Here is a 24994-nt window from a genome sequence, read left to right on the forward strand (position 1 = left end):
ACATGCAGTCATGCTGTTAAAGGTCTAGCGTTCAAACCCTACTGTTAAAAGTCAGTGTGTTCAAGGTCCGGTGTAAAAAACTCAATGTGTACAAAGTACTATACAGGTCTGAAGTTAAAAACCACAGACTGTTGTGTTTCAACTCAGTCGAGTGTTAAAACCAACTGTCTAGTGTTAAAATGCACTGACTAGTGTTACAACTCAGTCTAGTGCTAAACTCTACCGTATGGTGTTAAAACTCACTGTCTAGTGTTAAAACTCAGTCTAGTGTTGCAACTCCCTGTCTAGTGTTAAAACTCAGTCTAGTTTTCAACCTCAAAAAATCACTGTCTAATGTTAAGACTACGTCTAGTGCCTTATGTGTTCAGCTGTGAAAAACTTGAAAACTCAATGTTCAGACTCTACTCTGAAGTTGTCACACTAATTTGCTTATGTTAAGACATTGATAAGTATCCTACATTACTTGAAGCCATAAGCGTTGTATAGTTCTAAATAAAAAATCTATTTCTTAATAATTCATTTTGATAACAATTTATATAAAAATCCCATCTGTTGTAGTTTATTAGAAATAATAAATTAAAAAGGCGGATAACATTTTAATTGTAATTGTATTTATTCAAACATAATATTCCTCAAGACAGTAAAAAACTCTTATTTTGAACTGGAAATATGTTCCTGTATTAAAAAGCTTGGTATTAGACCAAATGATTAACCTATCCAGCTATGTTTTCTGTGCTGGTGAAAAACACAGAATATCACATTTCAAAGCCACATGGTATTGGTTGAGAAACAAGCTATATGGATATAAAGAAAAGATATGACTAGCAGCTCATCCATGGTAGAGACCTGAGAATGGGAACATCACCCAAACAGCTCAGAACATACATTCATCCCTTCACAAGGCCAAGAATTATTAATTTCCGCACAAAATTCCAAGACGGAAGCTTGAAATTCTAAGAAGACAGACACATCGTTTGATTGGTTGAGCTTTAAGGCACAGCGAGTTTGATTTTGATATTTATGATGGATCGGAGCTTTAGACGAGAACAACAGCAAGTAGATCTCGAGTGAAGCTTCCTCTCAGAGCAGGCTGGGCCTGAGGGGGTTGGGCCTCACCGAGGAGAAGGCCCCGATGTGTGCAACGAGGTTGGGCTCCAGGCTGTGCGCCCTCTCCCCGGGGAAGGAGCGCGCCATGCGGAACAGGACCAGGTCCTTGGCTAGGCCCTTGACGCAGAAGGAGCCGTCCAGATAGCGGGCGGCTCGCAGCGAGGCGTTCCCCGGGTACAGCATGGCCGGCGTGCAGCACTCTGTGGCCGGGGACACGGCGTAGAGCTGGGGCGACGCCCGCCGTAGCTCCAGCAGGTAGTGCCTCCCCACCAGCTCCGCCAGCGCCATGGTGTACACGCTGAAGAACAGCAGGTGTCTGAGCGTGAAGGAGAAGGAGGAGCAATAGGGGAGCACCAGGAGGAGCAACGAGGAGGCCAGGAGGCCCAGGCCCAGCCACTCCAGCAGACGGTATGGCTCTGGGTTCCAGTAGCGCTGCAGTCTCTCTGGGTGGTACAGCTTGATGTAGAGGGTGCCGCTGGAGAAGCTCCGGGACAACAGGTCCTGGATCACAGGGAAGAAGTCTGGCTGCGGCCACGCATCGTCCTCGAGCACCACCACATTCTTAGGCCTGAGCAGCTCCCATCCCTTCTTGAGACAGAACACATAGTCCCTCTTCTCCTTCTCAAATGTGTTCACGGATTCCCCGCTCATCATCCTCCTCTCCTCGACAGACCTCCTCACCGTCTGGAACCTTCCCTCCAGTAAGGCCAAGTCCTCGTTCGCCTTGGGATCGCTTTCCACGTCGCACAGCAGAACCTGGGCACAACGCTCCCCACTGCAGGAGGCCAGAAGACCTGCCAGCTGCTGCATCACCTGCAGGAGGTAGTGGTAGTCCCGCGCCTCTGTACGCCTGGCTGTCACCACGGTGACCAGCAGGTGAGGCTCAAGCTGGGTCTGGACGGCGTGGGCCCCCGTGTCCTTCTGCCAGAAGCTCAGAGCTCCCTGACCGCGGCGGTAGCTCTCCTGGAGGGCCGCCTCGCTGCGGGGCTCCAGGTACCAGGGTCTGAAGAAGTAGTAGGAGTAGAGCATCCGCTGGCACAGCAGCGGCAGCAGCACGCCGAAGGTCAGCACGCACAGGAGCAAGGCCTGGCCCGCGGGCCGGGAACGCACGCGCAGGAGCAGGTCCTTGGCCACCGGCCTGGGCCATCGCCTCCTCACCCGGCGGAGCCACTCCATCACACCTCCACCTGCCCCTCGACACTGGCCGGAGGTCACAGGCCGGAGGTCACTGGCCGGAGGTCACAGGCCGGAGGTCACAGGCCGGAGGTCACAGGCTCCACCTTTTATTTGGTTTCAGTGGAAATGGAAGATGAAACACGTCGAAAAGTAAATGTAAGAGTACACATTCGTAACACAGCTATTAGGTCGGCAACACCATCCTATTAGCTGTGTTATCAACTTATTAACATTTTCGCCTTATTCTTTAGGTTAGTGACTTAACCATATTAACTGTGTTAATTAACACAGTTAATATGGTTAGTGACACAGTTAATTTGATGGTAACACAGTTATTATGTTGGTAACACAGTTAAAATGTTGGTTACACAGTTAGTAAGTTGGTTACACAGTTAATATGTTGGCAACACAGTTAATATGTTCATAACGCAGTTAATTACAAAGTTAATATGTTCATAATTGAGTTTATATGGCCGTAAAAATAGGAATAGTTAACCCTTCAGTTATCTTCAGAACACCAGTTAGGTATTGTAGGCTTTATTATTGTATTTTCTGTCCCTGATTGCATAGTTAAGACAGAAAACAAACCTGCCTTCATTTGGGGGGGGGGGGGGGGGGGGGGGGGAGACACTATCTTCTCACCTGATAGTCTCTCACCTGGTGGTCTATTCCACCGGGTAGTCTATCTCACCTGGTGGTCTCTAACCTGGTAGTCTCTCAACTGATGGTCTATCTCACCTGGTGGTCTCTCGCCCCCTGGTGGTCACTCTCACTTGGTGGTCTCTCTCACCTGGTGGTCTTTCACAGCAATAGCTATAGAAATAGATAATAGAGATTGACACATATAAAAAACAGATATAGACATAGACAAATAGAATACAGACATTGACTATAGACATAGAGACAATAGACAGGTATAGACCTAGAGACAGAGGCATTGTAGACATTGACACTAGACTAGACTTGGTAGACGTTGACACTAGAGACTAGACATTTTAGACAAATACTATAGACGGACATACCTTTCGACATCGAGACTATTTGGACCGGGTTTGAATCCATTTTATCCTGTGTATTTGCTTAGACAACAGATATATAAGTCGAATGTTTACACTAGTATGAATTCTTACCTTGAAAGGGTTAGGCATCAAACGTCAACTCCTCTTTCGCTTCGATAACACTTGAATATTAGCATTGTACAAAAGGAATAGACCCACCGGGAGAACATTAATATTAACATTGTTACTCATCAATAGACACGCATGTGAGAGCATTAATATTTACATTGTAACAAAATAATTGACCCGCAGTGAGTAACTTCCGTATGTTTGTAGCTGACGTCTCTTACGGTAGCGCTGCCGCACGCAGCACGTCTTACCGTAATGGCCCCAAAAGCACTTCTGACCAACTCTGGATTTGCCACTAGATGGCAAAGTACCTCTAAAAACTCTGTTATTCTTCAATTTTTAAGCTATTTAAATCTGGTAATTTAGCAAATGCTGTTTATAAGCCGACTCATAAGTCAGGCTGGCTGTGAGTTTAACACAAACCCTCCTAACCCTACTCCACCTAGGGTTAGGAGGGTTTGTGATAGGGATAGTAGGGTAAGTTGCCGTGGCGTGCACAGGTAGACCTGAGGCGGTGCTATAGCACCTGTCCTTTGCTTCCTGGCCCAATCAAGTGCCCTTTTGAAAATAAAATTCCCCACACCTACTCCCCTGCCCTGCCCAACCAGCGATGTAACACATAAATTAATTGAGCCTAGAGTGTATTGTTTGCACCCTAAGCCTCCTTTCTGGATACTGTGACTGAGGAGCTAAACAGGAGATTCAACACTGGAAGTCCCACTGCTAGAATCATTCAGTCCTTCCACCCCTTAACGGTAAATGCCAACTGGGTAAGCACGCCAAACTCAGAAGCCAAGGAAGCTGTCCGCATCCTCTGTGATCTCTATGGAGAAGACGAGGACCAGCTGAAGACAGAACTAAAGGTGTTCCACTCCAGCTTTCCTGCAAAGGTCCTCAAATAAATCTTTGCCATACTGAGGGAAAACAGTGGCCAGCTCATCTTTCCTGCCTTTGTGAAGATGATAAAAAACTATGCAACATTGCCAGTGACAAATGCTTCTGTGGAGAGATCATTTTCAAAGCTGAAAATTATCAAAACTAAACTAAGAGGTCTGTGTGGAGAAGAACGGCTCTCTGACCTTCTCCTGCTTGCTATAGAAAAATAGATCAAGATCAATCATAGTGAGGTCATCAACATCTTTAAAGACATGCCACCGAGGAGGTTGCTGCTTTAGAAAGTGATAATGATCACTCTTCACTTCAAAATGACGCTTTAAAAAAAAAAATCTCACACTGCTATAATATGGCAGCCGGCAGTTCCACATGCTGCATGTTTCATTCCCATGTGTTCGAATGTGATTATGTGTATGCTGCCTTTAGCTGGAGACCCTCGGCTCCACCCCTTCAGCTCCACCTCTAGACTGTGCACACCTGGAGTCCTGCCGCTGTCTGCTGTTGCCTGCTGCCCGGTATCCCTGTCCCGTCAACTGTTTAGCAGCTCTCTAGTCTTAGGTTTGTGTTGAGCCAGGAAGCCTGCCATTATGTTTGTTCCCACTTTTCTCCTGGTTCTGTGTTGCTAGGGAGGATTAGAACATGTACTTTTCTTTCATTTAGAAAGTTGTCTTTTGTTTCTAGTCAGGGATAAGCTACGTTTTGTTTGTTGTTTTTGCCCGTGGATCTCCCTGAAGACAAGCGCTTGAGTTTGGCAATAAACACCCTTAACTTGGACTACATGACTCCTACTGTTTTTGACATGGTACTATGTTACTCCCCTTACCCCCTAGCCCACTTAGGGGACGTAACACGGCACAAAGTGCCCTTGTTTTTCACTGAGCACCTGCCCCCCAAAATGTCTGTGCACGCCACTGGTAAGTAGTGTAGTAGGGTTATGGTTAGTAGGGTATGGAGGACTTTTAGTGTCAAGGTTAGTAGGGTATAGGGTTAGGGGTTAGAGGGGTTAGCAGGGTTCTCGTTAGCAGAAGGGTAGTAGGGTTAGGGTCAGTAGGGTTATGAGTGTTAGGAGGGTTAGGAGGGTTAGTGTTAGAAGGGTTAGTAGGGTTCGTTTTAGTAGGGTAAGGAGGGTTCGTGTTAGAAGGGTAGTTTGGTGAGTAGTAGAAGGGTTAGGGTTAAGACATAAGGACAGATAAGGGCTGTGATTGAGACCACCCTGAACCTCAGAAGCTCAGCCAACATGTGACCCACCGAAAATGTCTGGCAGGTAGATAAATACAGAAATACATTAAAGAATGTTGAATTTGTGCTGTGTGATTTTAATTGTGCTGCGTGATGTTAACTTGCCGATGCTTTGTATTTGTAGTATACTATTTTTCTATATGTAAGAAAGATTTTTTCCTTAACATGAATGTAGTTTGACTAGAGGGTTAAGACATAGTTTAAATAATAGAACGACATTGAGATCATATTTTATCACGCCAATATCTTCTTAGTGCATGAGGATAAAAGTTAAACGCCTCATGCCACTGTTGATATCTTTTAGCATCAGCCACAAATAACTTAAGCAGATCATCAAACTAGGATGAAACAACCAATAGGAGGGGCTAAGTCTATCTATGCACGACATCTCCACCAAAATCTGTCCTCTTTTGTCCCTTTGATTACGTCCGCAGCAGGAATGCCACCAATGCTTCAGCGGATCATATCTCGATGGAGCGGCGCCCACAGACGACAGGGAGGGACTCGAGTCTCTACATTGCTTCTACCCTTCAATCCAGGTCTAGTCAACCACTAACCTGCTTCAATCTCCAGTCAACAACCAACCTCTCATCTGCATGCAACATGAACCTGCTTTCAACTTAACCACTAGCCTGCTTCAATCTTCAGTCAACAACCAACCTCTCATCTTCATGCAACATGAACCTGCTTTCAACTTAAACACTAGCCTGCCTCAATCTTCATTCAACAATGAAACTGCTTTTCACTTTAGTTAACCTGCTCCAATCTTCAGTCTACAACCAACCTTTCATCTTCAGTCGACGATGAACCTGCTTCCACTTGTTTAACCACTAACCTGCTTTCTGCTTTGGGCAACAACTAACGTTGTTTCATATTTAACCAACAAATAACCAACCTTTCATATTTAGTCACTCACTAAAGATGAAAGGTTCTGGATAAATTGGCTCTGGATAAGAACTTCTGTAAATTTGATATGTATATTACGGTCCGACCTGGACCGGCTTGGGTATTATGGTCTGCCTACACTGATTGGGGTTAGTATTGGGGTATTATGGTCTGCCTAGACCGGCTGGGGTAAGTACCGGGGTGTTATGGTCTGCCTAGACCAGCTGGGGTATTATGGTCTGTCCTGGATGGCTGGAGTTAGTAGTGGGGTATTATTATCTTGGACCAGCTTGGGTAAGTGGTGAGGTACTAGGGCAGGGGTACTCAAGTAGAAATGATGAGGGGCCACAAATTTTTTTTCAGTGACTCAAGGGGCCGGTCGGTATACGTGTGACTGAGGCCGATATATGCTCTGTTTTAGACGTAACGCGTAAGCACGTAAGATACATAACCCCCCTTGCGCGGTAAAATATCCCCCCTTACGTGCGTCGGCCAAAATTCCTGACTATGCGACTGAAACACTACGGCCCTACGCAGCTCGCAAAGACTGTGATTGGCCAGCTAACCACATCCTTTCAGGAGTCTCACATTTCCGGTTTTACAGCATAATAGCGCCATTTTTAAAAGGCTGTGACAGAAGCGAATGAAGAATTTTGAAGAAGGAGAAGAAGATTTCCACTTCCACGCCCACAGATTTCCACTTCCACCCCCACAGATTCGTTTGTTGCTCCCCCTACTGTTCTGGCGGAGAATCCCCTTGCAACACGCGCAATCCTTAAGGAACCTTAAAGGAACCGTAAATCAAAACTTGTCTAAAACAAGTCCCTTGTGTAAATTACGTGCTTACGTCTCTGCGTCTAAAACGACCCTAAATCGGCCTTGACTGCTGCTGAGATGGACTGTCTGCCTCGAGTTTGGGAGGGCTGGAGCGGTCTGTGGGCTGGAGTGCTATCTGTTTATCGTTGCAACCCCCAGCCTCGTATTGAGATCGCGGTTTCAAAATAAGAGCGCCCAGCACGATTTTTTTTTTTTTTTTTTTTTAATAATTAAAAAAACTTTTCAAAACAGCTCGAGGGCCATTAATAGACACCCCGCGGGCCACAAAAGGCCCGCGGGCCGCTACTTGAGTATGACTGTACTAGGGTCTATCCTAGACCGCTTTGGATATTATGGTCCTTCCTGGACAGGCTGGGGTATTATGGTCTGTCCTGTACCGGCTAAGGTGAGTGGTGGGATATTATGGTCTGTCCTGGACCGGCTGGGGTAAAATGGTTAGTCCTGGACCGGCTGAGGTTAGTAGTTGGGTATTATGGTCGGCCTTGGACCAGCTTGGGTTAGTGGTGAGGTAGGGTCTGTCCTCGACAGGCTTGGATATTATGGTCTGTCCGTGACCGGCTGGTGTGTCGGATAACAGTAGCAGGAAAGCTGATACTTCAGCTCTTATCTGAAGTGTTTCTCTGACACCTTTAAAACTCCATGGAGATTATTACTAGGGGAACAAAACAGGGAAATGAGAACAAAGCCAATACACACTATATCACATTCTAATATTTGTAGGAAAACTATTTATTGCTTTTTAAATATAATTCAACAACTAATATTCAATAAATATCCATCCAGCCATCCATCCCTTGTGCTCAGCGGAGGAAAAATGAAATTCTCCTGTTTGCTGTGATGCAGTAGATAAAGTTAATGAGGGACCATCGTCTACCAGTAGATAACGCTTACGAGTTACCATTGTCTACCAGTAGATAAAGGTTATGAAGGACTATCGTCCACCAGTAGATAAAGCTTATGAGTTACCATCGTCCACCAGTAGATAAAGCTAAGGCCCATCGCCTACCAGTAGATTAGGTTAGGACCATCGCTACCAGTAGATAAACGTTAAGATGGACCACCGTCTACCAATAGATAAATGTTAGGCCCATCATCTACTATTAGATTAAGTTTAGGACATCGCCTACCACTAGATAAAGACTAGGACCATCGTCTACCAGTAGATAAAGTATGACCATCGCCTACCAGTAGATAAAGATTAGGACCATCGACTACCTGTAGATCAAGGTTATGAAGGAGCATTGTCTACCAGTAGATAAAGATTAGGACCATCGTCTACCTGTAGATAAAGGTTAGGACCATCGTCTATCAGCAGATAAAGGTTAGGACCATTGTCTACCAGTAGATGAGGTATGACCATCATCTACCTGTAGATAAAGTGAGGACCATCGTCGACCAGAAGATAAAGAAAAGGATCTAGTTCTATGTTTGCTCGGTTTATTAATATATAAATATGCTGTTATACAAATATAAATATGCTTGTATAGGAATATAAATATGCTTGCATATGTATGTATATATATCAAATTCTGAGAGGTTTCCCTTATCCCATTTTTTATGGTTGTGGTGTTTCTCTCATGTTGTTGTTGTTGTTGTTGTAGTGTTTGGTTGCAGTGTATGAGTGTAGTGCTTGGTTACAACCTAGCTGCTTGTTGGCTTTGTTCCGTTCACAGAGGTATTCCTCGAGATAAACATACCTAGGTGGGGTTTGTCCATCGATTACAAATGACGAAACATCTTCGTATTTGATTGTGTCGACCGTGTCATGGGATTTCCAGTTTTACCTGTTGTCTGGTTGCCCTGAGACAACGGCTGTCGTCCAGCTGCCTCCCTCAGTCGAGGTGTGACGATCGCTCAGCTGAGGTGTCGAGACTGCTCAGGTGTGAAGACGCAGCAATGGCATCCAACGCAGCCCCCTTGGGAACGCTTCCCAGTGGGATTGGAATATTTACCTGCCTTCCCGATATTTTCTACCTCCCAGAACTGGTAGGTTCTATATTCTCTCAGCGTTCATATTCAATATGATTGCTGTTTTATTGATTCATAATAAGGAGTTGCTTAATGCTAGTTCCTGATCTGTTTGAATACATATTATTTACCAAAAAAATTGAATTGTGCTAAGTACGTTTGATTTGATTTATTTATTAAAGCTGTACGGGAAAACTTCGACTGGCATACTAGCATTCACCACTAACCCTAACTCTTAATCACCACACCTCAGGATTTTCATAATTATGGGGACTGGTATGTTGATGGTAACCTGTAGAGTACAACAGGACCTCCAGGTGATGTTACCGTAGACTAACTCACCACTAGTACAACAGGACCTCCAGGCTATGTTACCTGTACAGTAGACTAACTCACCACTAGTACAACAGGACCCCCAGGTGAGGTTACCTGTACAGTAGACTAACTCACCACTAGTACAACAGGACCTCCAGGTGATGTTACCTGTACAGTTGACTCCACAGCCACTAACCATTTAAACAGATCCAACTCAGACCAGGGTGTTTATGGTTTAGTGATGGTTCATGTGGTTGTGTCCTGGAGGTGTTTGGAGGCCTTGTCTGGATCCTGGTGGCCTCTTCGCTGGTCGTCCCAGCCAACCCTCAGGGCTGGGTGATGTTCGTCTCCGTCTTCTGCTTCGTCGTGACCTTCCTCTGGATGGTGCTGTTCGCCTGCGGGGCACATCACAGCAAACCCGGCTGGGCTGCTGCAGTACGGAGCTCTTTAAACCATCATTTAAAACTTTACAACATGTGATCCAACATTTATGACATGGGTGTTTAATCACCAGTGATCCAACACTTATAACATGAGTGTTTATTCACCAGAGTGATCCGCATTTATAACATGATTGTTTTATAGTCAGAGAGGGATCCAACATTTATAACATGAGTGGTTGATCACCAGAGAGTGATCCAACATTTATAACATGAGTGGTTGATCACCAGAGAGTGATCCAACATTTATAACATGAGTGGTTGATCACCAGAGAGTGATCCAACATTTATAACATGAGTGTTTATTCACCAGAGAGTGATCCAACATTTATAACATGTGTGTTTGATCACAGAGAGTGATCCAACATTTATACCATTAGTGTTTAATCACCAACACTCTGCTGTTTCCTCCTCTCTGACTTCGTCCTTCTCTTCTCTGTGCTGTCAGGACTTTGTGTACCACGGCATCGCTGCCTTCTTCTACCTCAGTGCCTCTGTTGCACTAGCCAGAGTAACTATAGAGATGAAGGATGGGAGCATTTTTCTGAACTACCAGCTGGATATATCTGCTGTGGTGAGTCACACTAGTAACAGTTAGTTCACTAATAACTATTAAATACCACTATGATATTTCTGCTGTCAGGAGTCACAATTATTGCTTTTGACTGACTATTTACTATCAACGTGTAACCATGAACTAATAACAACCAGCTGTATATCTCTGCTGTGGCGAGTTAGACCAATTACTATTTAGAAATAAATAATAACTAGTAACTTTTTATGATTAACTATTACTATTATCTATCAGCGGGATATATCTGCTTTGGTAAGTCACAATAATAAGTTTAAACTCTTAGCTAATTACTACCAGCTAGATATATTGGTTGGTATTGGTATATTGATTATTAATAACATGCTGCTGTCCCCTTGGTACTGTAATCACTAATGTATACATCCTTATGGTTATTAAGTAAAGTGTATGGTAGTGATGTACTGTCAACGTGGTAATGTCCCCTGAGTGCTGTAGTATTGTAGTATTGTCAATGTGCTAGTTTATCCTGGGTGATGTAGTTTTGTAGTATTGTACTCTCAGTGTGCTTATTACTGCTGAGCGCTGTAGCATTGTATATCAACGTGCATATGTCTTCTTGGTGCTGTAGTACGGTAGTATCGTACTCTCGTACGTGCTAAGGCCTCCTGAGTAGGGATGTCCGATATTGGCTTTTTTGCCGATATCCGATATGCGATATTGTCCAACTCTAAATTTTCGATTCCGATATCAGCCGATACCGATGTCGATATTTGGGTTATTTTTCCTCAAACCTAATTTAGGTAACATTACATATCTCCTGTTGTGGAATTAACGCAACATGCTTAATGTTATTGTGATGCCCCACTGGATGCATTCTTGAATGCAACAAGGCTTTCCAAATGTTAATATTGTCTGTGCAAAATAAGAAAAATACTTCAACTTAATTTAAGGGAAAAGTGCCATGTTTTTTTTTTTTTTTTTTTTTTTTTTTCAAAAAAAATCCGATACCGATATTGACCGATATTACATTTGTATGCTAATATCGGGCCGATAATATCGGTGGGCCGATAATATCGGACATCTCTACTCCTGAGGGCTGTAGAATTGTATTAACAATGTGCTGCTGTTTGTCTCCTCATGCTGCAGGTCTTTTCCTACGTGGCCACGCTCCTTTACTTTGTCCACACCATCCTGTCGGCTATACGCTGGAAGTCTTTCTAAGCCTTCCTCCTGTCCAACTCCACCAGAGCCCTACACCCACTGGAACTCTACCTCCACCTTATGAACTGGTTCTAGTGAATCTGGTTCTGGCTAGCCTAATAAATCTGGATCTAGCTAACTAACCTAATGGTTCTGGCTGGCCTAATGAGTAATAATAGCTAACTATCCTAATATCTATTTATCCCTAGGCTATTAATTTAGCTAGCTAGCCTTTCAACGGGGTCATCCCTATGTTCCCCTGATTCTATGTTCCCCGGGTGCAAAGGGTTAGGGTCAGGTTTAGGGTTATGGTTAGGGTTAGGGTGAGGATTAACCCTAAACCTAACCCTAACCATAACCAATTGGAGGAGAGCCATTCTAACCAATCACAGGCGAATCAGAGGCGAAAAAAAGGCGGTACTTGCCCATACCATCCTATGAAAAAAAGATTTGCTCACAGGATCCTAAGTTCCCCGGTCACATGTAAAGCGGGGAACATAGGACCCGGGGAACATAGGTACGCTCCCCCTTTCAACAATACTTAAATACGTTCCATCCATCTCTAATGAAACATACTGGAATGCACGTGCAGTAGTCCATCTTCTTTACATGCAGTCCTATGATATGCTACTACACATACAGTACATACAAAAAATAATAATTAACTATTCAGTTAAAGGTGCTTTTAGTGCAAACACTGAGATTGTTTTTTATAACTGGGTTAAGGTTTGAAGTTTTCGAAAAGGTTCCCACACAGCTTGTTTTCTATTGTTGTAAATGTTTGTTAAAAGAGAGATGATCAACTACACCAAATGCAGCAGAGTTCGACCTCTTTGTATTACCTTTGCTGTCGGGTTTTTTTATATATTTTTACAACAGCTGAGTTCATTAAACATCAAATGTGATTCCCTGATGTCTTCTGAGCATGATTTGTTTTTGTGAGCTGCCGTAATTAATAAAATACAACAACATCAGCAACAACCAACAGCATGGTATATGCAAAAAATAAAATTAAAATGTTTTTAAAAGGGGAGCTATAGCTCAAAGACACCCCCTTGTGGTGTATCCGTGTAGTACAAGGAGTAGTGCTGCAGTCTAGTTGCGGATGCGTCTCTGATACCATGCAGTCAGCAGGTCTTTCTCACTACCGAGAAACAGTTTTTTAATCTACTCTACTTTCTGTGAGCCTTTCACTGCAGTTCACAGTCCCTGGTGAAACCACAATACATCACACCATATCCCTCTCTCTTCCTCTTCTTTAATCACTATAATACAGACAGCATCTCCCTCCCTCTCCTTTCTTCTTCTAAAATCATGGGAACCAGGTCACTGTTGGTGCACTTAAATCTAAACTCAGTATAAATAACCCTAAACTGTCTGCCTAAACCTTACTCTACCAATATCCTTATTTATCTATATCCTGATACATCTACCCTGAACCTTATGCTCTCTATACCCTAATCTATCTATAACTAATCTAATCTATATCCTGATCCATACCTTCATCTATCTACACAGTAATCTATAACCTGATCTATACCTTAACCTTAGTCTATGCATACCCTAATCTATGTATACCCTAATCTATGGATACCTTAATCTATCTATGACCTGATGGACCTATACCGTAACCTATATTCTAGTCCATCTATCTATACATTAAACAATCTATACCCTCATATATATACCCTCATCTGTCTATACCCTCATCCATATATACTGTTATCTATAACCTGATCTATCTACCTTAACCTTTGTCTATGTATACCCATTCTATCTATAACATGACCTATCTCTATTCGCTAATCGAGCTATTCACAAATGTATCATGCCCGTTTCTATCTAAACTCTTACCCAAATCTGTCCATACCCTAATCTATCCATACACTTATCAATTTATACCATACTATTTGTCTGTATGTCTGTCCCAAACCCTAATCTATACCCAAACCGGAATCTATATATCTAATATATATATATATCTAAACCTATAGATTTAAACCCTAACAAAACTAGGCCTGAATATGAACCTAGCTACACCTACATCTAGAAGGACCCAGGACAACCTCTGCTACAAAACGCCCTAACGAGTGTCCGGCTCATGTCGCCCTGACAGCACCACGGTGACGGCCTCACTGCTATTCTTGTTTCCATGGGAACTAACGCTGAGGATCGTGTTGCAGAGGTCGCAGCGATGCTGTTGACGTGTTTTAACATTTAATGAGCAGCTTAGGGGTTCAGCCGACATTTACTACACTGGGTTTATTACTATAACACTGCCCTAGAACCAACTGTAACAGTGCCCAAGAACCCGCTAAAACACAGCCCTAGAACCCACTAGAACACTGCCCTAGAACCCACTAGAACACTGCCCTAGAACCCACTAGAACACTGCCCTAGAACCCACTAGAACACTGCCCTAGAACCCACTAGAACGCTGCCCTAGAACCCACTAGAACACTGCCCTAGAACCCACTAGAACACTGCCCTAGAACCCACTAGAACACTGCCCTAGAACCCACTAGAACACTGCCCTAGAACCCACTAGAACACTGCCCTAGAACCCACTAGAACACTGCCCTAAAACCCACTAAAACACTGACCTAGAACCCACTAGAACACTGCCCTAGAACCCACTAGAACACTGCCTAGAACCCACTAGAACACTGCCATAGAACCCACTAGAACACTGCCCCAAAACCCACTAAAACACTGACATAGAACCCACTAGAACACTGCCTAGAACCCACTAGAACACTGCCCTAGAACCCACTAGAACACTGCCCTAGTACCAACTGAATCTCCCCTACAACCTGCTAGAACATTTCCCTAGATACTGCTAGAATACTCCCATAGAACCCCCCCATATAACCTGCTAGAACACTCCCCTATAACCTGCTAGAACCCTCTCCTAGAACCGGCTAGAACATTCCCCTTAATACTGCTAGAACCATCCCCTATAACCTGCTAAAGCTCTGCCCTAGAACCCACTAGAACCCTCCCCTATAACATGCTAGAACCCTCTCCTAGAACCCACTAGAACCCTCCCCTATAACCTGCTAGAACCCTCTCCTAGAACCCACTAGAACCCTCCCCTATAACCTGCTAGAACACTGCCCTTGTTATGATCTGCTGAGTAGAGGGGGATTTTGAGGGTCGTTTGGTATGGTGTCTGTTTGTATCGGCTTGTGAGGTGTCACAGCATGTACTCCAGCGGCTCGTCAGTGTAGGGTTTAATTCACCTACAGTAGGAGAGGGGGAGGTGCTGAGTTCTGACATTACTCCTGTTGTTCCAGTGTGTGTGTGTGTGTGTGTGTGTGTGTGTGTGTGTGTGTGTGTGTGTGTGTGTGTGTGTGTGTTTCTCCTCTGCTCCTTGTACGGTCGGGGACAGCTCCTGCTGGGACTGCATTAGAGATAAGGCAAAGTATTTTCAGACTAGTTATGTTAAATTTAGAGTCCTTATCAAACAGAGTTCCCCACCTCTCCTTGCACCTCCTCCTCCACCTCCTCCCCCTGCTCCTCTTCCTCCTCCTCCTCTTCCTCCTCCTCCTCCTCCTCCTCCTCCACGTCCTCCCCATGCTCCTCTTCCTCCTGAGAGCAGTTGGGTAGCGCTAGGTCAGTACAGCCTTTTCAGCCCCAGCTGACCAGGAGAACCTTTGTCTGTACAGTTTTCTTCTAGATACCTTATTCTCCAAGTACTTCATACCACCTCCTGCATCTCCTCTTCTCTCTGACATCCAGGTAGGCTCCCCTTCTTCGCTTGCTCACGTCAATGTTAACGTTTCTCCGAAAGAAGTACAGGCCCCCAAACTAATAGTGCACCGACAAAGACTTTTCTATTTCCACTCTGTACAAATCAATTCGTCTACCATATTATTTTGGGAGCGCTGCAGATTTAGATTTCCAGAGAGCTTTTTCTTCGTCATCAACTATCAACAATTGCCCAATTGTGTTCATAAATGCCTCAATAATGATTTTTTACGAGTATTTTTTTCCATTATATTCATATGATATCAAGCCACTGTTCATATTCAGGTGATAGATAGATAGGTAGATTCCTTACAGCTGAAGACCCAAAATGCTTATTTGTCCTTCTTATCTTTTGTTGTCTGATGCTACTGGAAAACATGAATTTCCTCAGGATAAATGTCAAAGTATTTAATTATTTATCTTCTATAACTGTATCGGTGTAATAGAAGACAGTCCAAATATACATTGAAATGACAACATTTTAATGTGTTTTAACTTCTAAATATCCAAATTTGCCTAGAATGAGTTGATGCTGACTTCCTTTTATGAATGCCTCTAGATATACCACACCAGCAACATTTAAAGCCTGTCTTCTTCTACACTGGTTATCGTTCCAGGAGGATTTCTATCACCATCTACTTGGTCTGCAGCCAGCAGCGTCGGCATGGGGGAAGTTGGAACACCATCCCTCTTTCTTTCCTGTACTGTCTTCCTCCTCTTCATCCCTGCTTCATTAGCAGCCTCCTCTGCAATGATCTCCGTCACCAACAGCTCCGACACCAACAGCACCAAGTGTGGAGGAAACACAGACTGTCTGCCAGGAGTCATCCTTCCTGTTTGGCTTCCCTTGGACCCCCCATTGGGTGAGAAGCTCGCCAGAGCCGCCATCTACTTCCTGGGCATGATGTACATGTTCTTGGGGGTGTCCATCATCGCAGACCGCTTCATGGCGTCCATCGAGGTCATCACTTCCCAGGAGAGGCAGGTCACCATCAAGAAAGCCAACGGAGAGAAGATGGTCACCACGGTTCGCGTCTGGAACGAGACGGTCTCCAACCTCACCCTCATGGCTCTGGGCTCCTCCGCCCCGGAGATCCTGCTGTCTGTGGTGGAGGTTTGTGGGCACAACTTTAACGCCGGCCAGCTGGGCCCCAACACCATCGTGGGCAGCGCCGCCTTCAACATGTTTGTCATCATCGGCCTCTGTGTCTCCGTCATCCCGGACGGAGAGCACCGCAAGGTCAAGCACCTCCGCGTGTTCTTCGTGACCGCGGCCTGGAGCATCTTCGCCTACACCTGGCTGTACCTCATCCTGGCCGTCATCTCCCCGGGGATCGTGGAGGTGTGGGAGGGCCTGGTCACCCTTTGCTTTTTCCCCGTCTGCGTGGGTTTCGCCTACGTCGCCGACCGCAGGCTGCTCTTCTACAAATACATGCACAAGCGCTACAGAGCGGGCAAGCACAAAGGGATGATCATTGAGACGGAGGGAGAGCCGGAGCACCTGTCCAAGGCGGATCTGGAGATGGACGTACAGATGGCCGTGCCCCGCGTAGAGGAGCTCCGGGGGGAGACGAATGAGGAGGAGAGAAGTGGCGCCGTTTACCGCTGCCACGGCGCCCGGGTGGCCACGGGGGCGCCGGGGAACGTTTTGAAGAAGCACGACCAAGCCAAGAGAGTCGTCCATCACAGCAACTCCTCCCCGACGACCTCCAAGATCTTCTTTGAGCCGGAGAGCTACCAGTGCGTGGAGAGCTGCCGCGCGGTGGCGCTGCGGGTGGTGAGGCGCGGGGGCCAGCCGGACCACGGCGTGTCGGTGGACTACCGCACCGAAGACGGCACGGCCAAGGCCGGGGCCGACTACCGCTTCACCGAAGGGACCGTCTCCTTCCGCCCCGGCGAGACGGAGAAGGAGATCCCCGTGGACATCGTCGACGACGACGTGTTTGAGGAGGAGGAGCACTTCCTGGTGCACCTGAGCAACGTGAGGGTGACGGGGGAGAGCTGCGACCCCCAGGGGTCGGGCCTGGGCCTGCCCTGCTCCGCCGCCGTCACCATCCTGGACGACGACCACGCCGGGGTCTTCACCTTCCAGGACCCTGTGGTCACGGTCAGCGAGAGCGTGGGCCTGCTGGAGGTCAAGGTGGTCCGGACGGGTGGAGCCCGCGGCGTGGTGGCGCTGCCCTACAAGACCCTGGAGGGGACGGCCCGGGGGGGAGGAGAGGACTTCGAGGACACCCACGGCGTCCTGGAGTTTGACGACGACCAGATTGTGTACGTTTGTATGATCACCAAGACGGCCATCATTCTAGCGTCTTAAGGCCACATATACCGTACTCACACCTCCGAACATACAGGATACTACCTTATGCACACCCACGTATACACCCACACCAGACACACACTAGACACACGCACACGCAGCTATACACACACACACACCAGACACACACCAGACACATACACACACATGTATACACACACAACTGACACACACACACACATGTATACACACACCAGACAAACAATCACACCGATACACACACACACACCCGACAACACAAACACACGCACACACACACACACACACACACAAACACATCAGACAAACACATACACACACACACACACACACACACACACACAAACACCGACAAAAACACCAGACACATGCACACACATATACACACACAAATGCATACCAGACAGACAGACACACACTCACATATGCACACACACAAACATACCATATACACACGCACACACACACACACACACACACACACACCAGATGCACACACTTATGTGCACTGCATGATGAAACGGATAGTTGCGCGCAGTGAGAGTAGTGTCCAGATAACGGTTAAGGTGTTGAACTGAGAAACGGCAGACGCCAGGTCCTCACAACCAAATATAGTAGAAACATGTACCCACTTATACTGCTGCAGAGTTCACACCCAAGACAATGATCCCACTAATACTGCTACAGTATTAACACACACTTATGTACCCACTAAGACTGCTACAGTATTAACACACACTTATGTACCCACTAAGACTGCTACAGTATTAACACACACTTATGTACCCACTAAGATTGCTACAGTATTAACACACACTTATGTACCCACTAAGACTGCTACAGTATTAACACACACTTATGTACCCACTAAGACTGCTACAGTATTAACACACACTTATGTACCCACTAAGATTGCTACAGTATTAACACACACTTATGTACCCACTAAGACTGCTACAGTATTAACACACACTTATGTACCCACTAAGACTGCTACAGTATTAACACACACTAATGTACCCACTAAGACTGCTACAGTATTAACACACACTTATGTACCCACTAAGACTGCTACAGTATTAACACACACTAATGTACCCACTAAGACTGCTACAGTATTAACACACATTGATGTAACAACTAATACAGCTACCATATTAACACACACTTATGTACCCACCTATACTGCTGCAGAATGCACACCCCAGACAATGTACCCCCTAATACTTCTACAGTATTAACACACATCAATGAACCCACTAATACTGCTACTGTATTAACACATTACCAGGCTGGGGTTATGACAAAGTTAGCTTAGGGTTATTAAAAGGTTAGTGTTAGGGGGATTAGGGTTATAGAGTTAGGGTAAATTACCAGGTTAGGGTTATGCCAAATTTATTTGAGGGTTATTAAGGGGTTAGTGTTGGGAGGATAGGGTTATAGAGTTAGCGTTATGAGAGGGTTTGTGTTGGGGGATAGGGTCATAGAGTTGGAGGAATAGGGTTATTAAGTTAGGGTTATTAAAGGGTTAGTGTTGGGGGGGATAGGTTATAGAGTTAGGGTCATGACAGAGCTAGGATTATGACAATCTTAGCTATCTGCCTAGCATGTCTCTCTGCTGCAAACTGTCCTTTCTTTGTGTTTCAGAAAAACCATTCAAATCAATATTGTTGATGATGAAGAGTATGAGAAAAACAAGAACTTATTCCTGGAGATTGGGGAGCCACGCCTCCTGGAGATGAGTGGCAGGAAAGGTGGGGTGCCCCCCCCCCCCCCCCCACAATATTTCACGTTTAACATGGTCGATGTGATTTAACACGTGTTTACTGTGTTTTAACGTGTGTTTAACGTGTTGAGACGTGTGTTTTAATACATATCGTTAACATATTTAAGGTGTGTTTAGGGGTGTGTCTGCAGGACGAAGGTTTGTTCACTATTGTAGACGGGGAAGCGAACGCAGAGCAGACGTAGAGCCGCCGGCGTGGAACAGGAGCCGACGGTAGTCAGTTCAACATGACCTCTGTCATTTCACCTTCCATAACTCCTCACCCCTAACGTCCCTAACTCCTTACCCCTTAACCCCTTAGTGCTAACCCCTAACTCCTAACCACTAACTTCCCAAAACCCTAACCTCTAACGTCCCTAACTCCTGAATCCTAACCCCCTTATTCCTAGCCCCTAACGTCACTTACTCCTAACCCCTAACTCCTAACCCCTAACTTCGCTTTACTCCTAACCCTGTTACTCCTAAACCCTAACTCCTAAGCCCTAACTCCCCTTAATCCTAACCCCTAACGTCCCTTACCCTTACCCTTAGTTCTATCCCCAAACATCCCTAACTCCTAACCCCCTAACTGTCTGTTGAACTGCTTGTAAACACAATGAGGTGTACCTCATTTTACATTAGGTGTACCTTATTTAGTACATTGTATATATTTTATTCAACATTAGATTTACCTAATTTAGCATCAGATGTATTTATTTAACCTGACAAGTATTTGATTTAGATGTGTTTTTTTTAACATTATATATATTTTATTTAACATTAGTTGCATTTATTTAACATTAGATACATTTTCTTTAACATTAGATCTATTTTCTTTAAGATAATATGTACTTTATTTAACATTAGATTACCTTTTTAAGCTGGCATGTAAGCGTGTCCAGGCCAGGAATGTTGTCTTTAAAGCAGAATAAAGTTCCAACGTCTTTCCCCTTTCTCCCGTCCTCTGTATGCTTCCCCCTTCAGCTGTCCTGCTTCAGGAAGCTGGTAAGATGACGACGCTCTCTCACACACACACACACACACACACACACACACACACACACACACACACACACACACTCAGACACACACACACACACACACACACACTCAGACACACACACACACACACACACACACACACACACACACACACACACACACACACACACACACACACACACACACACGCGCGCGCACGCGCGCGCGCACACACAAACACACACACACACACACACACACAAACACAAACACATACACGCACACACACACATACACACACACACACACACACACACACACACACACACACACACACACACACACATATACACTCACATGCACCATTGGTATATTATCATATGCGTTCAAATATGATCATTGATACTATCATGTGGTAATGTCATCAAGTGTAAATGATCATGTGTAAATACAATTATGCGTTAGTATGATCATGTGTAAATGATCATGTGTAAATAGTATACTATCACGTGTTAACATGATCAAGTGTAAATGATCATGTGTAAATACTATCATGTGTTAATTATCATGTGTAAAAACGATCATGTAAACATTGTCATGTTTAAATATGATCATGTGTAAATATGATCATTATCTAAATATTATCATTATGTAAATATAACCATGTGGAAATACCATAATTTGTAAATATGAGCATGTGTTGATATTGTGTGTATACTATAATTTGTTAACATGGGTATGTGTAAATACTATCATGTGTAAATATCATCAAGTTGAATATTACTATTTGTAAACATTATGGTTAAATTGTATCTTGTTTCAATGTTACCATGTAATGATATGACCATGTTTAAATGTAATCATGGTTAAATATTATCACGGTTATGTATTATCATGTTTAAATATGTTTGAATAGTATCATGTTCAAATATTATCATAGTTATGTTTAAATACTATGGTTGAATAATATCCTTCTAAATGTTATCATTTTCAAATATCAACATGGTTAATATTATCATGGTTGAATAGTATCATGTTTAAATATATTTGAATATTATCATCTTTAAAAATGATGTGTAATTATTATCAAGTTTAAATATTATATGATCATGTTTAAGTAGAAAGTTTAAAAATTATCATTTTTTTAATCTTATGTTTAAATATGATCATGTGAATATTACATTAAGATATGATCATCTGTAAATATATCATGCACAAATATGCATCTGAATATTGCTATGTTTAAATATTATCATCTTATAATGGAATCTGTTTATTCACTTGATCTTTAGGTGGATTCATTAAGACAGGTATGTGTGGGAGATCATTTCATGTTTAAGATTTAGTAATATTTTGAAGCCAATATAATAATAATCTGAAGCCAATTAAAAGTATTAATATTTATTCCATGTGTTTATTCCACTAGATAAAAGACGTTATGGTAAGTCTGTTCTGTTCTAACTGAAGGGCTGCCCTGGTCACACGGCCCTACGCAGGCAGTCAGTAGGCCCTCCGTCATCCATCCACCCTTCACCCATTCATCCTTCAACCATCATTAATGAATCATCCATCCATCACCCATCAGTACCACAGTGTCAGAGCTATGGTGGTACGGTGTCAGTGCTGACCGGTTCTTTGTGACAGGGGGGGAGGTCTACAGGAAGGTTCAGGGGCGCGAGGGTCGTGACCTCCAGCACTCGGTTGTCAACATCACAGGTCTGTCTGTCCGTCTGTCTGTCCGTCTGTCCGTCCGTCCGTCCGTCTGTCTGTCCGTCTGTTTGAATGTCTGTCCGTCTTTCTGTCTGTGAACATGGTAAGAACATACAAACTCCAAACATAAAGGCATCATTGCATCATTAGTACATGATGCTTACCGCACAGCTTGATAACCCTTAATAACATCATTAGTACATGATGCCTTATGCACACCTTGATAACTTTAATAACATAATTAAAACATGATGCTTAACGCACACATTGAGAACCCTTAATAACACCATTAGTACATGATTATTAATGCGCACACATTGATAACCCTTAATAACACAATTATTACATTATGCTTAATGCACACACATTGATAACCATTATTAACACCATTAGTACATGATGCTTAATGCACACATAGATAACCCTTAATAACACCTTTAGAAACAAATCAGAGGTTTCTGTTGTCCATCATTTAACCATTCGGTCTGTACGTCTCTCTGTAGAGCGTTCCGTCTGTCCCTCCGTAGCGTTCACAGGCAGGGACCGTCCAGTAGTTGATGTTCTCCTCTCTCCTCCTCAGAGGGAGCTGGGAAGGAGGAGAGTGTCTCTAAGAGGGAGGAGGCGGAGCGGCGTGTCGCTGAGCTGGGCCGACCCCGCCTGGGGGAGCACGCCCGGCTGGAGGTCGTCATAGAGGAGTCTTATGAGTTCAAGGTGAGCTTCTACTGCCGGTTGTGTTGGCTGCCCTACTGCCTGTTGTGGCTTCCTCTTGTCAATGTGAAACATTCTGTCGATGGGAGGGGCCTAAGGCCCAATCCCATTTCTACCCCTTACCCCTTCCCCTTGCCCCTTCAAAACAAGGGGGAGGGGTAAGGGGAAGGGGTAAGGGGTAGAAATGGGATTGGGCCTTAGAGCTAGAGGACTGAGTCAGAGATAGATTAGTGAGTAAGAGCTAGAGTGTCTTCGAGGGAGAGATAGAGGAGTGAGTTTGATCTAGAGGAGGGAGTTAGAGCTGGAGATTACCACCAGGTTTCCTCTCCTCCAGAACCTGGTGGACAAGCTGGTGAAGAAGACCAACCTGGCTCTGGTGATTGGGACCAACAGCTGGAGGGAACAGTTTAGGGACGCCATTACTGTCAACCCCGGTGAGACCACCCGGACATCACTCTATACCCTTTAATACCCCAACATTACTACATACCCCTCTACTCCCCCAACATGACCAATGCCCAATCCCATTACCCCTTACCCCTTCCCCTTACCCCTCCCCCTTGTTTTGAAGGGGTAAGGGGAAGGGGTAAGGGGTAGAAATGGGATGGGGCCTTAGACCCCATCCCATTTCTACTCCTTACGCCTTCCCCTTACCCCTTCCCCTTACCCCTTCAAAACAAGGGGGAGGGGTATGGGGAAGGGGTAAGGGGTAGAAATGGGATTGGGCCTAAATCCTCTCTACTACCCTTACTAGAACATACAAGACTCTACTGAACTGTACTAGTCTCTACCGCTCTAATGGATTCCACTAGACTTTACTTAGTCTCCATAAACATTTATCTGTAAATAAATGCAGAATCTTTAGGCAATGGGACAAGATTTTGGTATTTGAAGCTTTCTTGTTTCAGTTTGTAGTCCGTTGATAGACCATGGAGTTTCTACATTGACCAGTCCATTTGAGCGGGGGCTTGGTTGCTTGCAGGTAAAGAGTCCGTGTGGAGAGCAACAACCTTGAAACCCTTTGACTATCGCATCTAACTAGCTGAAACAAGCCGTTGTAGTGTAAGCAGACAGTCGGGTCGTAGGCATCGTCTATCAACTAACGGCATTCTTGCCTCTCAAGTTGCTAACCGGACTTTAAACAACGACCGGTGCACTTAAGAGGAAGTCTTGGCCTGGATATCTGTTGTCCCCAGAGGTATTGCTCGTTGTTCCTGGAGGTTAATCGCTGTGAGACGACGGCGAACGATTCCCGAAGGTGGACTCTGCTAGACTCTACCAGCCATGGTTAAGTTGTTCTTGTCTGTCTCCAAGTAGATGACGATGACAACGAGGAGGAGCAGGACGGGCAGGGGGAGAAACGTCTCCCTTCCTGCTTTGATTACGTCATGCACTTCCTGACGGTCTTCTGGAAGCTGCTGTTTGCTCTCGTGCCCCCGACCGACTACTGCAACGGCTGGGCCTGCTTCGTGGTGTCCATCTCCGGCATCGGCCTGCTGACGGCCTTCATCGGTGACCTCGCCTCCCACTTCGGCTGCACGGTCGGACTCAAGGACTCTGTGACCGCCGTGGTGTTTGTAGCCCTAGGGACGTCCGTACCAGGTACATGCACTATCTCTAGATACATATCTGTCTCATCTAGAGCCCACTACATATCAGCCACTCAGGACCAGTATATGTCTATAAATATATCTCTACATCTCTGCGTCCATCAGACACGTTTGCCAGTAAGTTGGCCGCCATCCAGGACCAGTATGCGGACGCGTCCATCGGCAACGTGACGGGCAGCAACGCCGTCAACGTGTTCCTGGGGATCGGCGTGGCGTGGTCCATCGCGGCCGTGTACCACCAGGCCAGGGGGGACTGGTTCCGGGTGGACCCCGGGACCCTGGCCTTCTCCGTGACCCTCTTCACGGTGTTTGCGCTGGTGTGCGTGGCCGTGCTGATGTTCCGGCGGCGGGCGTCCATCGGGGGGGAGCTGGGAGGCCCCCGGGGCCCCAAGGTGCTGACCAGCTGTCTGTTCTTCAGCCTCTGGCTGGTGTACATCGTGCTGTCGTCTCT

General features: G+C 45.1%; 3 protein-coding genes across 4 annotated transcripts in view; 2 read left to right on the forward strand and 1 right to left on the reverse strand.

The window, feature by feature from the left end:
- Positions 1-589: 589 nt before the first annotated feature.
- Positions 590-3657, reverse strand: pgap4 (post-GPI attachment to proteins GalNAc transferase 4). The gene is made up of 3 exons (XM_030350845.1): positions 3414-3657; positions 3022-3096; positions 590-2387 (listed from the first exon to the last, which is right to left on the reverse strand). Exon 3 carries the CDS (start codon positions 2281-2283, stop codon positions 1081-1083), a length of 1203 nt encoding a protein of 400 aa, XP_030206705.1. The 5' UTR covers positions 2284-2387; positions 3022-3096; positions 3414-3657; the 3' UTR covers positions 590-1080.
- Positions 3658-8939: 5282 nt separating this feature from the next.
- Positions 8940-12633, forward strand: LOC115539949 (myelin and lymphocyte protein). Its single transcript, XM_030350852.1, has 4 exons — positions 8940-9251; positions 9816-9983; positions 10437-10562; positions 11667-12633. Exons 1-4 carry the CDS (start codon positions 9162-9164, stop codon positions 11739-11741), a joined length of 459 nt encoding a protein of 152 aa, XP_030206712.1. The 5' UTR covers positions 8940-9161; the 3' UTR covers positions 11742-12633.
- Positions 12634-15346: 2713 nt separating this feature from the next.
- Positions 15347-24994, forward strand: part of slc8a1a (solute carrier family 8 member 1a) — a 9848-nt gene continuing 200 nt past the window's right edge. Inside the window, exons 1-11 of one of the 2 annotated variants that reach the window (XM_030350823.1) lie at positions 15347-15461; positions 16088-17741; positions 19417-19523; positions 20519-20539; positions 21808-21825; positions 21942-21956; positions 22160-22231; positions 22806-22936; positions 23268-23367; positions 24248-24535; positions 24649-24994. The exon at positions 24649-24994 is cut by the window's right edge and continues 200 nt beyond it. In XM_030350823.1, coding sequence (XP_030206683.1) covers positions 16135-17741; positions 19417-19523; positions 20519-20539; positions 21808-21825; positions 21942-21956; positions 22160-22231; positions 22806-22936; positions 23268-23367; positions 24248-24535; positions 24649-24994 — 2705 coding nt within the window. In that variant the 5' untranslated portion in view covers positions 15347-15461; positions 16088-16134. The remainder of the gene's footprint in view (positions 15462-16087; positions 17742-19416; positions 19524-20518; positions 20540-21807; positions 21826-21941; positions 21957-22159; positions 22232-22805; positions 22937-23267; positions 23368-24247; positions 24536-24648) is intronic. The other variant, XM_030350824.1, reaches the window with a different exon arrangement.

Source organism: Gadus morhua, chromosome 3 (assembly GCF_902167405.1).
Source record: "Gadus morhua chromosome 3, gadMor3.0, whole genome shotgun sequence".
Taxonomy (NCBI): Eukaryota; Metazoa; Chordata; class Actinopteri; order Gadiformes; family Gadidae; genus Gadus; species Gadus morhua.